This window comes from Wyeomyia smithii, chromosome 3 (genome assembly GCF_029784165.1).
Source record: "Wyeomyia smithii strain HCP4-BCI-WySm-NY-G18 chromosome 3, ASM2978416v1, whole genome shotgun sequence".
Classification (NCBI taxonomy): Eukaryota; Metazoa; Arthropoda; class Insecta; order Diptera; family Culicidae; genus Wyeomyia; species Wyeomyia smithii.
Genome location: NC_073696.1, coordinates 247,077,807 through 247,094,767, shown reverse-complemented (window position 1 = coordinate 247,094,767; position 16,961 = coordinate 247,077,807). Strand labels below are relative to the sequence as shown.

Below are 16,961 nucleotides of genomic sequence, written 5' to 3'. Positions count from 1 at the left end.
GAAGATCGGGTAATTGAACTTTTGCATGCCATGGCGAAATAAAAATAAATAGAGTAATCCTGTAATACGGCAATTCCTTTCACAATTAATGATCTTATTATTTTCTTTCCTTACCTGGTGAGTCGGCTCTCGTTGTCGTAATATATATAGAATTCTCATGCAAGCAATAATCCACTCAACAACATAATTTCTTCAGTTCAGTCGTGAAATCATAGCACCAAAAAACCAAATCGTAATATTTCATCCATAGTTACAGATTTATTCATGTGTTTTAGTACTTTATCTGACCTTCCCTTGTGTAGTAACCACTTTTTGTGCTCTTTCGCCACTAGTTTCCTACCGCTTGCTGGAAGTAGTTTCGTTTCATTGTTTTACTAGCATAAATACGATTTCTTCTTCTGCTTGCTGCTGCAGGTTGTTGTTTTCCAGTAGTGCTCTTGTTTGTTGAGTTCTAAAGCCTAGGGGAAATGTGCAACAGAAAACATGCACGATAGCCGATGGCTTCTTATCCTGACGCTGCTCGCGTTCCCTTCTGGTCGGTCGTTTTTGTTTTTGTTTGCTTGTTTCGCTTTCCCATCCCCGCTGCCTTTGAGTGGCGGATTGGAAGAGCCGTGAAATGAGGCCTTGAGAGCCGAGAGGAGGTCACACTTGTGATTGCCGGACTACCACCCGGACCCAAGGGTGGACCAAGTGGGGACAGAAAAAGAAAACACACGGAAGCGCGCTATTTGGGGGCTCAAAACAAATGATTAACTCTGCACTCGGATCCAGCCGGAATGGATTCGATTGCTGTGTGGGTGTGTCTTTCTCTCTCTCTCTGTGTGCGATTTTGAGTCTGGAGTCGAGTGCAAAATTCGTTCCGCGCTTATGTTGGTTTGCTCTGCTAGCAGTTGCTGCTAACTTCAGGCATTTTAATCACTAGCAACCTTCTCTCGGCTATCGGCGAACGAAGGAAGTTGTAGAAAAATATTTAAAAAAAGGCTGCTCTAATAGGCTAACTAGTTGAGTAACAAAGTTTGGTACTAGTTCCACTCGGAAGCCTGCTGCAGTACACTTAAAATGGTCAACTTCCAGATAAACTACAATCGTGAATAACTCAACCATGCATACAATCAACCGTCAATCCGTCTACCTTACATTTGCTCTCAGCAAAGTTTCCTTCAATTCCTTTTTAGTTATCATTTGCTCAACCGGTTCGATAAGCTGAATTCTTTATATATAATTTTATTAGTTTTGATTTAGTGATAATTTGTACTGAAAGTCTAGAAATTTTCATTCTGCTGTTTGATTATTGGCTATGATTTTTCTCCCTTTTTTTACTCTTGTTGCTTTAAAATTGTCTGATCATATTTCGTAGCCCCCCTTTCCCCCTTTCATGCCACAAATCTCGATTGTTGGTAATTATAGGGATCATCCTCCGTTCCATTACACACTACTATTAGTTGCTTTGATTAGTTTGTTGGTTTATTTGCTTTGTTCTACTTCACTAACGATAGAAACAGAAGAAGCTCTCCTTCGCGAGAATATTTTGTTGCTCTTTTGTTTTTGCAATGGAAGTCGAAAAATATGTATCAACCTAGAAAAGTAATTTTGGTAGAAAAATAGCACTAACTTCGTGAGTTGTTACTTTTGGTTTTACTCCTTAATGGTTTTTGGTTTTCTTTATCAGAGTTCTAAGCTATACATACACCGTTTTTCTCCACCTCTGCCGAGTACGCGATGGTACCGCTATGTACAGATCGATTCAGCCTCTTTGCAAATAGACTTCCTAACAGCTACGGAATTTTGTCTGACCGTGTGGGTTTTGATATTTTTTTTTGTTTTGTTTAGTTTTGTAATGAGTTCGTGTATGAGTAGGTAAGCTGGCGCCTTTTTTTGTTAGTTTTATTTTCGTTTCTTGGAATGCATTTTTTTCACTTTTACGTCTTCTTGTAGTTGATGCGAGAGTTGAAATGTACATTTTTGTCTGGCCTCTCCCCCAGCTTCTTTGTTTTGCTAGTTTATTCGCTATCGAGTATTTTTTTTTTGTTAATATAATTTCATATATCTGGAATCTCCCGTTAATGTTGCTACGTATGTACATAATACTGAAAGTTTGCTACGATTAATGCTGTTGCTTTTAAGTACAAAAATTTGACTACCTTCCAGTGCGATACACTTACTACTTAGGTAGGAGTTACCTTTATTTCCAGCGATACTACGAGCTTTGTACAGTGGCTCCTTGTCTCGACAAGTGAGTTTGTAGTGGACACCTATTGTACGAATAGCCTCTCTATAGTTTCTAATTTTGATTCTTGGTCTAGGTTTGAGTTCCGTGTAGTTGTTGTTCTGATTTTTTTTTTCTAGTTTTGTTACGGTTTATTGAGTCTTTGCCTTTGCTTGGCTGCTGGAAGCCCTTTTCTTCATCCATTTGTTCACCATCTGCCGCAATTAGTTTGGCACAACTATTCCCCAGCCGGATGTGCTTGGGCTGAGCGCTACGAATGGCTGAGTTTTTCAGTGAAGCAAAACTTTGAGCTTCTCTTGTTAAATTGTATACAACGGCGAAAAAATTGAACAAAACTCCTCTAGTTTGCGTTCAGCGAACTTTTCTTTTGCGGAGAAAAAAGCTGCTATGAAAACAATTAACTTTTTCGACGTCTTTTTCGAAGATTGTTAGTTGCTGGCGAGAAAGATTCAAACCAACTCCTGTAATTAAGAAACAACATTGGACTTTTCGTTTCATTTCCCAACTGTCTCAAAAGTAAATACACGGTGGAAAATTAAAAACTCCTCCAATATATACATTCGATGTGCGATTCTGAACCATCGACTCGATCGCAAGTGCTGTGAATTTTATGATTTATTCTTCGTTTTTTGTTGGAATATGTTGGACATTTAATTCATAAATGTTCACACATGAAAAGCTATTCGAGCGACGAGTGCGGCGTTCCTCAACAATTAATCAAAGCGACAAACATTCAAACATTCGACGGAGAATCTGACATTGATCATATAGGAAACAAATTTTGAAATGATTCGTGAGAATGAAAGAAACATGGATTTACTACTACACTTCAGAGTTGCTTTTACCTGGTGAGAGTCTTTCAAAACGCTCCATAACGCAACAATCAGTCTATAAAATATTGGCTACTATACGGAATTTGTGATAATCATGGACTACTTGAAACACGGTAAAACAATCAATAAACCGTATTATTGTACATTATTGGATGAGTAAGACGTTGAAATTAGGGTGCAAAGTGCTCTTTCACCAAGACTCCAACCTCGCTAATTCTGCTCGCAATACTCAATTGCGCTACGAATCAAAGTTTGTAATAGAACGATTTAACGCTTATTTGACTGAGGGGCTGGTAACACCCTTTCTGAATTCAATAAATCTTTGTGGGTGTGAAGGTAAGCAACTTTGATTTTTTTTACAATTTATTTGTACTAATATTTGAAACGGGTTTTCTTCTAATAAATCCATATTTCTTAATAATAACAAGAGATAGAGAAACGTTGTCAGGGAATAGCTTCTAGTGAATGGTGTGAGCTCTTATTCTAAAATATAGAAAAAATGAATTTGAGTAGGTACTACTCAAAAAAAGAATTCATTCCGTAAACAAAGTGTGATTCTAAAAAAAGTCCGTCATCTTGAACTTGTTTGAAAATAAATACTTTTAGATAGACAATTTAGCTACCCAAAACTCTTTTGAAAAAAAAAAAAACTGAAGAAAAGGTTCCAACAAAAAATGTTTCATGTTTGACGCGGTTTCACGTTTTTTGCCTCTGAGACCATAACCATTCGGAAATGACAAGAGGTACAGAAAAGTGTTCAAGTAATAATTTTCAGGAAATAGACTGAACTAGTTATTGAAGAAAATATTCTGTGTTCCTACACAAAAAAAAAATCAAAACCAAAAAATGATAGTGAGGCAATTGGTCTTCTCAGATTTTTTTAAATAACATTTTCAGATAGACAATTTTGTTGCCTAAAACACTTCTGAACAAAGTGATCTTTCTTTCTACCATTGAGATAGGTTAAGCTAACATTGTACATCTATTATATAAGGGCAACATTGTGCAATAAAGACAACACATAATAACGTACATCTGAGCAGTTCATGTCTTTCAGGACGGAGGTCCGTCCTGCTGGATACCCTTAAGGTCTTTACTTCCCCGGTCTAGCGTAGTTCGGAAACCAGTGACCCGGTAAAGAATTCTCCGAAAGTACTCATGACAAGTAACGTAACAGTACGTCGAGACCAACTGGGTAAAGGTCACTGGATGTAAACCATCAAAATTCGAGTTTTTGTGTTTCGACTGTATCATCTCGTGAGGATCATTGATCAACTCAACGAAATAACTTTTTATTTTTTGGCTAATGCTTAAACCGTACTTTTCATGAGATGCCATATGCTTCATGCCTGTTATATCTGATATTCTTAGGAGCGCAATCGTTTTCACACGATTCATTAGATCTAATGTTGTATTCGGCCGATTTCTTAGCGTAAATAGCAACCGCCCCTCTCCCCCCTCTAATATGCCCAGAATGTGAAAGCCAAGCGCTTTGTAACCCTGAATGCAATTTGGTCAAGAATATCAGCTGTTACTAAATGATTGTTTTGTGTTTTGGTCACAGAGTAGTTTTATTTATTCTGAATAGCTGATTTTGACATAGAATTACGTCTTATGGCCACATATACAGGGATCCAATTTCAAAAACTGAAAACATCGAGAGCGTCACGAAAATTGTCCACTTTCAAACGTTTTAAACTCAGTCAGTTTCCAACCGATTTACGTCATTTTTGAAGCACCCGTCCAAATGCAAAAAATTGTAATCTGATTGTCTAAAATATTGTACCATTGAAAATCGTCGAGCCTCGTCGAAACGCAAATGTCGACCACTGATTGGTCGCTCAATGCTTTTGAAGTAGAATACTTCTCTCAGGAAGTTCGGCCACATAGGGATGTAAAATGAAAATCTAAAACCGAAAAAAGTGAAAAACATGTCCAATTTCAAATGCTAATAAATCGGTTAGTATTCGATGGATTTCCTTCGTTCTTGCAGCAATAGATTGGAAAATCTTCTAAGATTCTTCCCAAAATAAGATAATTGTAATTTTATTATTCACACTATTGTACTCTTGAAAATAGTCAAGCCTTGTCAAATCGAAAAATTCGACCTCTGATTGGTCGTTATATGATTGCTTCCCAAGCACGGTCGACGGAATCATATACCTTGCAATTGAAAATATGATATTTGGCCTATATAGGAGCCTGTTTTAGCCGAAGTCGCTCATAATAGTACTAGACAGCGACAACAGCAGTCGTCCTTCCTTAACAGCAGCACTAGCCCTGTGGTTGGTCACCACGTCTCAGAAGCAGCGCGGTTTTTCTCAGCATGTGTCGCCAGACTGCCATTATTACCCCCGTGTTGGGGCAGCATGAAGATTGCCATCAGGAAATCCAATTTTGGAAATCAAAATGCCTTTTGAAGGCAAATAAACAAGTCATTGAAAGTTAATTATTATTGACAACGCAAGCAAGATTCTGTGTTGGATCCTAGCAATTTAAATTTGTCGCGCCCGTCTTATTTACTGAATGTGAAATAGCTTCCACAGTGCATGTTGTCCGTGTATCTTAATTCCTCCTTTGTTAGGGCAGCTCAAAGGTTGCGATCAGCAACCGATTTTTATTCGCAAAATGCCTTTTTCAAGGCAATTAAACAAGTAGTTGAAGGTTAATAATTTTCTGGCATCAACACAAGCAGACATTCTGTGTGGGATGCAATCAAATTCTGTTGTAGTTGTCTAATTTTTACTTTATTTAGTAAACCCCCCTCTGTAGGGGCAACGCAAAGGCTGCGATCAGCATGACCGACTTCGAATAACAAACTGCCCTGTTAGAACGCATTCACAAAGACAGTTAGTTCGACTATGCAGAGCTAATATGAAGTCGATTCAATCAATCAGCATCAACAGAATTTCGTCGTCTCCCAGCTGCCAAGTTGCAACATGATGCAACACGCAACAACAAACCGCCATAAGATACGGGTTAAAACCGTTGCGTGTGTGAGAGCAGGTGTTTATTCGCTGGATACAAAAATCAAATGCGAATTGTGGAATAATTGGTCTAAAGAACATTAGGAAATAGTAAAACTGAACTGAAAAGCGTGGCTTATTACGTAGCACCCTTCGGCTATAAAAGAGTGTTTCTGGGAAGGTGAGCGGAGGAGTTACGAAATCATCGGTCAAGTAATTAATGTACCCGTGGATGTTGATCAGATGGTGAAGGATCTCCCGCGCCAGCTGGACGACGACAGGGCAATCAATGTTTCCATGAAGAAGCACATAATTCATAAATCCAGTTACTTGTCTGGATTTGTGAAAAAGCAGACTGTCAAGGTCTGCTTGCAGTACTTGCAGGATACTCCCCTGTATCGTCGGTACGGAATCACGTACAACGAGGATAATCTGCGTGCCGTTGATTCTGATCTTCCACACCTGGCAATGCTGATGCTATCGAGACGGTTGAAGGTGACAATGACGTCGAGTTGCTGATAGGGCAGCAGCAAACTCTTCTCTGGAACGAAGACAAATGTCTAGAGATAGCACCTGGCCAATCAGAGTGCCATTGTCAATTATTTTCGATGAGCACGCTGAGGAGCTGTCGTTTCCAGACATTTACCTGGGGCGCCCGAGAACCTTCAACCCAGAAGTGCGAGTTACACCGTTTATGGTAGCCACCAGCGAACTGCGCCGCCGTGATCGACGAGCAGCGGCGCCGAAACATGTACTGTATGTTGCCATGAAGATACTACGTTTGCGAGTTAGTGACGGTCTTCAATGCACCTTTCGGTGTATGGCAACAGCAAACATTACGCGCGCCATGTTTAATGATAGGCAGTTTCTGGAGCAGTGACCGGAACTTGTCATTTTTGAAGTCGATCCAGAATTCGGTGCAGTACTGGCAGCAACGCAAGCACGATGTGTTCGCTTTGATCCGGCAGCTGGGCAAGCCGACGATGTTCCTCACCTTGAGTGCAAGCGAAAAATGTGGCCCCATTTGTTGCGAACGTTGCAGAAGTTATCGTCAGGTGGATACAACAGAGTCTATTTAACTGATATTCAGCATCTAACGGCACTACAACGAGCGACTCTTGTAAACCAGGATCCGGTGACTTGCTGCGTTTACTTCAAAAAGCTGGTTGATGTTATCATGCAGCTCCTGCAGTCGTCAAGATATAGCCCGTTCGGACAGCTTCGCGTTGTGGAATATTTTAAAAGAATAGAGTTTCAACATCGCGGCAACCCCCACGCACATATTCTTCTGTGGTTGGACATGGATCCAAAGGAGGCGGTTTCGGAAAACATGCCCGCTACTGTTCAACTCATAGATAATCTATGTCCGGTTGAAGCAGTTGATTTGCCTGTTCAATATGCGAATCAGGTGCATAAGCACACTTTCACCTGCTTCAAACGGGGCGAGAAAAGTTGCCTTTTCAACATCCCTTACTGGCCCATAGATGTGACGATAGACGCCGTAACCAGCTAAGGAAACGGGCCAGCGAGATTCACGGTGTTCTGGAGACCAAAAGTTTTGATACGTTCCACCAATTTCTGGACGACTGCGAATGTTCGTATGATTGCTACCTCGATGTCATCCGCTCATCGATGAGTCGGCCCACCGTTCTGGTCAAACGATCAATGACGGAGTTGTGAACGAATACGTTCAACCCGTGGATCGCCAGCGTCCTCCAGTCGAACATGGATCTCCAGTTCAACCTTGATGAGTACTCTTGTGCTGCCTACGTCGTCGAGTATGTGAACAAGACCAATCGTGGTATAAGTAGTCTACACCGTGATCTTGTAAAACTGCAAGAAGAATTCCCTGATTTGGACTATCAGTCACTGCTCTAGAAGGTCAGCATCAAGATGCTCAATTCCGTTGAGATATCTGCTCAGGAAGCAGCCTGGTATCTTCTTCGCCAGCCAATGTCCATAGCTAGCAGGTATGTGGAGTTCATTCCGACTACCGTGCTGGATCGAAACCCGTAAAGTATCGAAATCCGTACACCTTGATGTTTTCCTTCAGTTTTAAGCATTATAAAAGTGAAAATTCATATGATAGTTACATGTACATATCCGTTGAGTTGTTGGCCTTCTGTTAAATTAAACTATGCGCCAGTAGGCCATGAAATAAAAATATTAAAAATGAAAAATCAATCGTGTATCGGTTTCAGTTGTCATTTCGTTGTATCGTTAGAGAATTTACTAAGGAAACGTTCTTCAGATAAAAACGGTTTTCAAGTGGGATATAAGTGTTTTACTCTGTGAATCTTTTTAAAATTGATGGAAAAGGTAAGTCTTTGTCATTTTCGAACTGTATATTGCCTAATAAATAGTGTAAGTTGTATTTATTCAACAAAAACTGTGCCGTACGGATTTTGATTCTTTTTATTTGCTTGAATCGAAATCCGTACAGCGTGTGTATCATGCATATATTGTTGAACTTTCTTCTTGTTTTCAGCAAATAATGGAAGAAAACAAGTATAAATATACGGCAAACAATTTTAAACGAGCTGTGACTGAGGTGCGCAAGGGAAAGTCGTACCGGGAAGCTTCGAGAGGTTCCGGCGTTCCGGTTACTACGAAACGCTACGAAAATTGCTCTATTTCAGCTGATATCAAAAATTTGAAAACCGTGTGAAACTTTAGGAGCCAGTTGATTCTCAAATATACTTTTTCGGTAATTTAAAGATTAATTACAAATAAAAGATGTTCATTTTTGTACTTCTTCATCTATATGGAGTTTGATTTATTGTTGTATGGACTTTGATCCAGTCTATATCGCGTGTGTGCGGATTTCGATTCAAAAGTGTACGGGTTTTGATTCAGACAAAAAACTGTGTACGGATTTCGATTCAAAACATGTTCTATTAAACCATGATTTTTTCGAGTTTCGGAGTGATTTCAATCATTTTGCTGGAAAATAGTGATAAAATATAAGTAGACCTATAAGTAATCATGTCAGTTTAAAGCAATATGTGATTTCTTGATTTTATATTGACCGTCGAAGATTATCATGTGCTTAGGTGTACGGATTTCGATCCAGCACGGTATGTGGCCTCAAGAGAGAACTAAAGTCAGGAAACGCACGAAGCGGATGGACGAAAAAGGCATTGTCGATGATTCCGTCGACATCTGGACAACGAACATCATTCGGAAGTATGAGGCACGCGTGGGATTGGATGATGTCTGTCTTGCTGATTTTGCATCGTGCTACTCGAAAGTGCAGAAAACAGCAAATACGTATAGCCGCCGAGCCACTGCCCGCGTACTGCGCTGGCGCACGTATTCCATGACGGAACAGGTCGACTACAAGCGAGAGATGGTTCTTTTTTTTCTTCCGTTTCGCAACGAGGTGTGTGATGTAATTGATTGCAACAAATTTCTGGAGTTGTTTAATCAGCACGAACCAGCGTCGATGAGGAAGCGAAAGGAATACGACTGTGAGTTAAACCTTGAGCACACGGTTTAAGAGTATTTCCGTACGTGTATTGCAAGCGCAGATCAGGAGCAGTATGCCGCAACTGGGATGAATGACGAACGTGTTCGTGCGAACGTTATGCAGCCGAATGATGATGACATTCAAAGCTTGCCGATCCATGCGTTAACTGCAGTTGTCAAGCAACGAGACAGTGTGATGAGCAAACAAGCTTACTGCGAAATGGTGCGAGCTACGAATCCCGAGCAGCGAGCTCTGATTTTGCATGTAATTCACAGTTTGCACTGCTTCGATGACTCCCGAAAACCGCTACAAATTTTCTTCACTGGTCCAGCTGGAAGCGGCAAAACATTTACACTGCGTGTCATGATGGAAACGTACAATCGGTTCAGTCAAGCACATAATACGCAAAACAACGCGTACGTTGCGTGTGCTTCGACTGGAAAAGCTGCCGTTGCGATTGGTGGAACAACAGTCCATTCTGCATTCAGCTTAACCATGTCACGCAGGCACAACGAAAAGCTTAGCTTCCAGAAGTTGCAGTGGTACAGAAATGCTTTTGCGAACGTTCGGGCCATCATTGTCGACGAGATGAGTATGATTAGTGCACATGTGTTGAACTCGATGCATTCCCGACTACAAGACATTACCGGTGGATACGACGATGCCTTCGGTGGAATAGACATCATACTGGTTGGTGACCTTCGCCAGCTTCCACCAGTGAACGCCACAAATATTTTCCGTCGTCCCACAAATTCGATACACGGTGCTGTGCTCTGGCAATCGCTGCAGTTTCATCCCCTCGTTCGAGTAATGCGGCAAAGTGACGAACAATTCTCTTCTGCTCTAACGAAGATCGGGAATGGCGAACGATTGTCAGATGACGAGAAGAAGCTCATCGAAAGCCGCTTCCGCTCAGCTCAATGGTGTAAGGAGAATGTGCCCAACGCCGTGAGGATCTTTCACCAAAACATCGATGTGGACCGGTACAATAAGGCAATCCTACAGGATAGAGAAGGCGAAGACTGTGTCGTAGAAGATGTATTAAGCGGGTATCGGAGCGACGAACAGCTTGCAAGTGCTAGAAACCAGCTGCATAGAATGAGCGTTGTTGCTGCCGGTGGTTTGCCGTATCTGTTGCATCTCATCATCGGAATGCAATTGTCATTGTCACTACGAACAACGATGTCGAGGCTCCATCGTCAATGGAGCGATAGGCCCGGAACAGCAGATTTTCCGATTGTGGTTCCAGTTCGAGAGCGATGCGATTGGTGCGATGCTAAGAGTGAAATCCAGGCCCCTAGTTCAATCTAAGCCAGGCATCTTGCAGCCAAACTGGACACCAATCAAGAAAGGTCCGCCAACATACCTAAACCTAAAAGTCGATGTCGTTGGTGTAAAATGTTGTGCTCAATTCCCAGTTGTTAGTGGATGCGCTCTTACGGTGCATAAGTCCCAGGGAGGAACCTATCCTCAAATCGTATTTCACTACGATAAAAGGCAGGAACAACAATTAGTCTATGTTGCCCTCTCGCGAGTATTGTCCATCGATGGGTTGTTCTTGACAAGTGCCAAGGACGATTCCAAATTTCACCATGCCAGGGGATGCAATAAGGAAAAGATGTTGTCCCTTCGAACCGAATTGCAGCGGTTGTCCAATCATCGCCTGCGCACAATTGCGGATGAATTGGTGGAGTTTGTTGCCAATAAAACCGCAGGCGTTGTACTGATATCAGCAAACGTTCAAAGCTTAGCTGCACATGCACTAGATATCGCTACCGATCATGTGCTGATGACCGGAGATCTCTTAGCGCCCAGTGAAACGTGGCAGGATGACGAAAATACAGCTGAAATAGAAGGATATACCTGCATCTCTCAATCGAAACGGCCCAATTTCAGAGCTGCGGGTGTGGCCATTTACCAGAAGAATGAAGCAAGTACAGTAGCGGCTCCCCATATGATCCAAAAGTTTAGTAATTGTCGGGATAGTCATGTACCTATCACCAAGCACAACCACCGCACAGAAGAAATACTTCTTGGTGTGGGATCTAATGGTGTATACACGATGTACAATGTCGATCATCTCGTCACCGGTGACTTCAACAAAAAAAAAAAATCAATCGACTTTATGAAGAAGTTTATCTACCTGGACTTAGTCTCAGACCGAACTCAAGCGACCACTCTCGGAGGATTATGCCTTGATCTAACGTTCGGCCGGAGTATCCGTGCTGAGTGTAAAAGATACTGTTCTTACTTTTCGTACCACCGACCGACGCTGTCCATACTCACAGTACCTGGTAAGTTTATTCATAACATAAAGCAAATTAATAGTTAACGATTCTGAATTTTACTTTCTTTTCTTCGCCATCCTGCCAAATCGTTTTGTTCCACCTATAAAGTGGCCGAAACAGACAGTACAGCCCGTGTGAAGTATACATCAAAAAGCACATATTTTCGCTGTCAGGACATCTTTGCCGTTGAGGGTTTCGGCCTTCCTCCAGTAAATTTCTGCTTTGTTCTGGCATTAAAGTTGGAAAAAGTTCTCCACGGACATCTGCCTAACTCTTAACCCTTAACAACGATGCCGTTCCTGAATGCGAAACCACTATTTATCTGCTATCGGAGCATCTTTGCCGGTTGAGGGTTTCGGCCTTCCTCTGGTGAAGCTCTGCCTTATTTTGGCACACAAGCATTCTGGATATTGGCAATCAAAACTTCTGCTGGCTGTCTGTTTTTCAGTGTGGAAACAGCCTTCAACTTTGTTATCAGAGTGCCTGACTACGATTTGGTAATATTGTTTGAGTCAAATGTTTACAAAATTTTACAATATTCCTCTTTTTCCCATTCAATAAAACAGGTAATACGATACCTTCGTATTACGCGAGCTCACCATAACTCCCGCTATCGGCGTAACACAGAGATGCAATCAGCGTCATATCCGATTTTAAATTCAACAACAAACTGTCCTTTTTAGGACAACCAAACAAATGAATTGAAGATTTAATATTTTCTTGTTCTGAGCTTTAACCAAAAGTTAATTATCTTAATTTGAATTCACATGTACATATACTCTAACTGTTGAAACTTGTTTGCGCCGCAAAGAGTTTGTACTTTTCCTGTTCAGTGAGGTCGTATTTATATGTGCAAACTGAAATTGAGTAGTACTTCAATTTCATTTGCACAGAATTTTCAATACTGCTAATGAGCGGTCAACATTTATTTACTAGGAAAAATGACTGACACGCAAGCAGCCGGTTTTATCTCTCTTGTAAAGGTATTCTATTTCAACCTTGCGGTCGTGGCTTTGCACACAACCCTCCTGTGATTTTTTAAGAGAACAAAATAAAATTATTATCTACGACTTTGCCGAAAACATTATAATCGGTTTAAAACAATCCGTTTTATCCCAAAACATATTTTTTTAATAATCGGCACTCGGCTCAGTAAATTTTGTTCATATATCAACACAAAGTACAGTAAAGTTCTTTTTTACACGATCCTACGTACCGTGCAAAAAAAACCGTGTGAAAAAAAAAACGCGTTAGTTGAGAAAACGTCGTAAAAAAACCACGTTATTTGGAAGAACGTCGTAAAAAACCGTGTGAAATAAAACCGTGTAAAATAAAACAGTGTAACAATGAAACTGTGTAAAAAACAGCCTACTATAGTTTGTAACCGTTACTGTTACTTACTGTAACAATTTTACGCGAAGATGAAAAAAAGTGCAAAAAACCGTGTAAAAAAATCGCGTTATTTGGAAAATCGTCGTAAAAATGAACCGTGTAAAATAAAACCGTGTAAAAACAAACATGTAAAAAAAGACTTTACTCTATTTTGTGCTAACGGGTATATAATTTTGGGAGTATTTAATGAGCCATTTTAGCCTTTTTTTTCTTTTCAAGATAATTTGACTTTTTTTCTCTTATTCCTCCATAATTAAATAACCAATAACTTTTCAGCTAACTGTTCGAAGTTATCAAACACAGAAAAAGTTTGAAAAAAAAAATGTTCTAGATACAAGCAAGAAAACCTACAAAAAAGCTTAAATGTGTCAGCATTTTTAAATTCATTATCTAAAATGGGTAAGATCATATGACAAAACTATGGTTTTCTGTTTTCACATTATAAAGAATAAATTATTGCACTAAGAAACGGGTAAAATCATTCAAAACTGGATTGAGTAGTAGGTACCTAATTTGAATAATTCAAAAAATCTTGAATTCTCGAGCAACTACATACATTTTTAGGTTCAAAATTCAAAATTTACCTTCAATCAGCGACATTTTAATATTCAACGACTCGTATTTAACTGTTTGTAGGATAGTGTCACGAGCAAATTAAACTCAGGGTGACTTACTTGACCATTTGGATCAGCTAACTTCACTGGTAAACCATTCCGGTATATGTAGAAAACAAGCAGTCAATTTTCTCTTCTAAATGGTAAAAAATTTCATTTGTTAGTGCTTCCGCAAACCAGGATCAACGTCAGGGAAGCATTCTATCGTTAAAATCTCCCGGATACTTTCACTTCCGAGCACTTCATTCTTGGAATTTTCATCTTTCAGTACCTATGTTATCCGGTTGCAACAGCTTAAAACTAACCAGAAGAAGAAGCAACGAAAAACACACACAGCCATCCGTTTGCCCTTCTCTAAACACATTCAGCTAACAGCCCTTCCCATTGTCCACCCAATCGCTCATCGCTTATCTCTCATCGATTCTGTCCGTGTTCTGATGCCAGCCAACCGCAGCCGAACCGTGCCCATCGATGGCTCCACTGGACAAACCCATCGTGTCCATCCCGCCGGACGACAGCTCTCGGGATACTCCTCTCTCGTCGCTACGTGGCCCCCGGCCGGGACCGCCGCCCGGCGCGATTTGCCGCACTCACTCGATGTGCATGATTTTTTTGAACGCCTTCCGGAACTCCGGGTTGAAGATGGTGTAGATAACCGGATTGACGAAGCTGTTCATGTAGCCGAGCCAGGTGGTCAGGATGAAGGCCGTCACACCCGGCTGGCAGGTCATGTCCAGCTTGGTGCACATTGCGTCCATGATGTTGCAGGTGAAGAACGGCACCCAGCAGATTAAAAATACCCCTGCGGAAGAAAGAGAAAGGTGAAAAATAGGAAACTTCGTTTAGCTGCACATCGGAATAGGGTTTGCGGGGTGTAAATATAGCTGCGAGTGTGAGTAGGTACGGTTCAAATCAACACCATGATGATACACGAAACACAAAACATTAGAGTTCGTTTTGCACCCGTTAACTCCGATCTGGCAGCAAATGGACCTGCTATCGTACCTCCAGCCGGTGCAACAAAAAGCACTAATCCACTTGCTGCCGACAACAATCCGGACAGTGTGTTGAATGGTAACGCAGGTTGAAAACAAAAACCAATACGGTGTACATACAGGACTGTTCCGACCTGTTGACAGGAAGTGTCAGGCTGTTCTACAGCTCCTGGACTCCTCTCGAGCAGTGTTTGTTCGAGTAACCCGCGTGGAAAATTGAATTTAAATAGGAAACAACAACGGAGAATTGTTTTCTGGATGGAACTGTGAATAGCAAAGGATTATATTCCAGGTAGCATTCTTTTTGTCCATTCGATGCCGGCTGTCATGTATTGTTCTTCGATGAGTAAACAATCTATTATTTGACAATGGAAACTAGTTCATTGAATCGAGAAGGATTACTTTGCGAATAAATCGAAATTTAAGCCTTTATTTGTTTGTGATTTGACTAGCAAAGAGTCACTTTGGAAATTTTGGTACCAAAAGACTAAAAATGTTTGATCCAATAAAATAAATTGATCATCGTATTTCAAACAAAAATATGATTGCTTGAATCGACTGAATGTAATATATTACTTGCAAATCATTCTGGAAGCTGAGATCAATTTTGATGTTGAGAGGACATAATTAGTAATTAATTACAGATAAGTAACAGTAATTAAAATTCTGATTTTAGAGGACTCTAAAGATTGATGGTACAGGACGTTATTGGTTCAAAAAAAAAAAAGCTTGATTTAATATTGACTCTAATCGGATGAACATTATCGATTATAAATTTATATTTCACAGTCGAAAACCAAAACAGATTTGAGTTAGCAGAATCACAGAACATCAACAAGGTATCTATAAATTTTAAAATACAAATCTTAACAAATGTAAACGGTGATTATTTACGATTTTTTTTTTCAAGTTTGCAGCACTAATGTGTAATGGCGTTCAAGCATCATTGGTCAATATCAAACTTGTTCAGTGTACTATGTCATTCAATCATGAAAAGACTTACAAGCGAACAACGATTGTAAATCGTAGGAATTTGCTATCAAAATTTTCGGTATGCTCGGAGAGAAATATATTTAACCTCTTACGACCATTCATTGTCGATCTAGTAAAACCACAATTAAAGCGCATCAAACCGGGTTTGCCATTAAGAAGAACCTAAATAAAAGAAAATATACAAAATATTTAAAGGGATTCAACACTCATAAAAAATAACACACAATTGAAATGATGAAAACTCTATGCGTTGAAAATGAATATAGTTTATGCGTAGGCCAGTAGAGCAATCCCAAGCACTACTACTGTGCTACTAGTAAGGACTGGGAAAATCACCATTAATTTTTGAAAAGGGCTTGTATAAAAACGGCAATCATGATTTTTTTAAATTTATTTTAACACGAACACTTTTTTAACAAATAGTTAAGATTTAAAAAAATGTACCAAAAGCGCAAAATAATTCCCAATGCAAACATTACTCAACCGAAGACAGCTGTAATTTTGTAACATGTAGCATTAGGATATTAAACGGCTTCCTCCTTCATGTCGTATGTACTGTCAGCCGGACTCAGCTTGATTTGCTCTACTGCTTTCGATTCACTTGAAAATTGAATATAATTTCACCTTCAACATTGTTCAACAAAGTTTTGTGAAAAAAACTTTACACATATTCGTCGTTAGCAATCATTGATTATCGTTTTCTTCTAAAATATACAATTGATTATTTTCGAATGACCCTGCATAGTGTCTCTGATCAAAGAAACTTATTCACAAATAAAAGTATCGCCCTAATACTCGTTATTCGAAAGCTTAAGGTGTCACTTTTGATATGCTACCAAACTTGAAATGTTTTATCGGCGGGTTGTTAACAGTTCTTTTTCTAACATTTTTTCAAGGGTAAGAAAAGTTCTCATGAGTATACGATCGTATTGATACTTTTAGGGTTTGTTTTTTCATTGAATGGAACGATGTTTTGCATAAGTTAAGATTTTTTGAAAAGAATTAGGTAGAATAAAGTGGGACTCTCGAAAGTTCCGAGTCCAGAATCTGCTGAAAACAGAGAAAAAAAGTCTTATAGTTGGGGAAGCAAAAACTTGTATTTCTATTATTATTTTCATACACAAAAAATCGCATTGATTATAATTATTTAATTCACTAAGGTCGCCTTTTAGCGGTTTTTTTAC

At 39.9% G+C, this 16,961-nt stretch overlaps 1 protein-coding gene across 3 annotated transcripts in view; it reads right to left on the bottom strand.

The window, feature by feature from the left end:
• Positions 1 to 233: 233 nt before the first annotated feature.
• The window catches only part of LOC129731693 (dopamine D2-like receptor), a 738,323-nt gene continuing 721,595 nt past the window's right edge, over positions 234 to 16,961 (bottom strand). For all 3 annotated transcript variants that reach the window (XM_055691893.1, XM_055691894.1, XM_055691895.1), the window contains one exon: positions 234 to 14,591. In XM_055691893.1, coding sequence (XP_055547868.1) covers positions 14,380 to 14,591 — 212 coding nt within the window. In that variant the 3' untranslated portion in view covers positions 234 to 14,379. The remainder of the gene's footprint in view (positions 14,592 to 16,961) is intronic.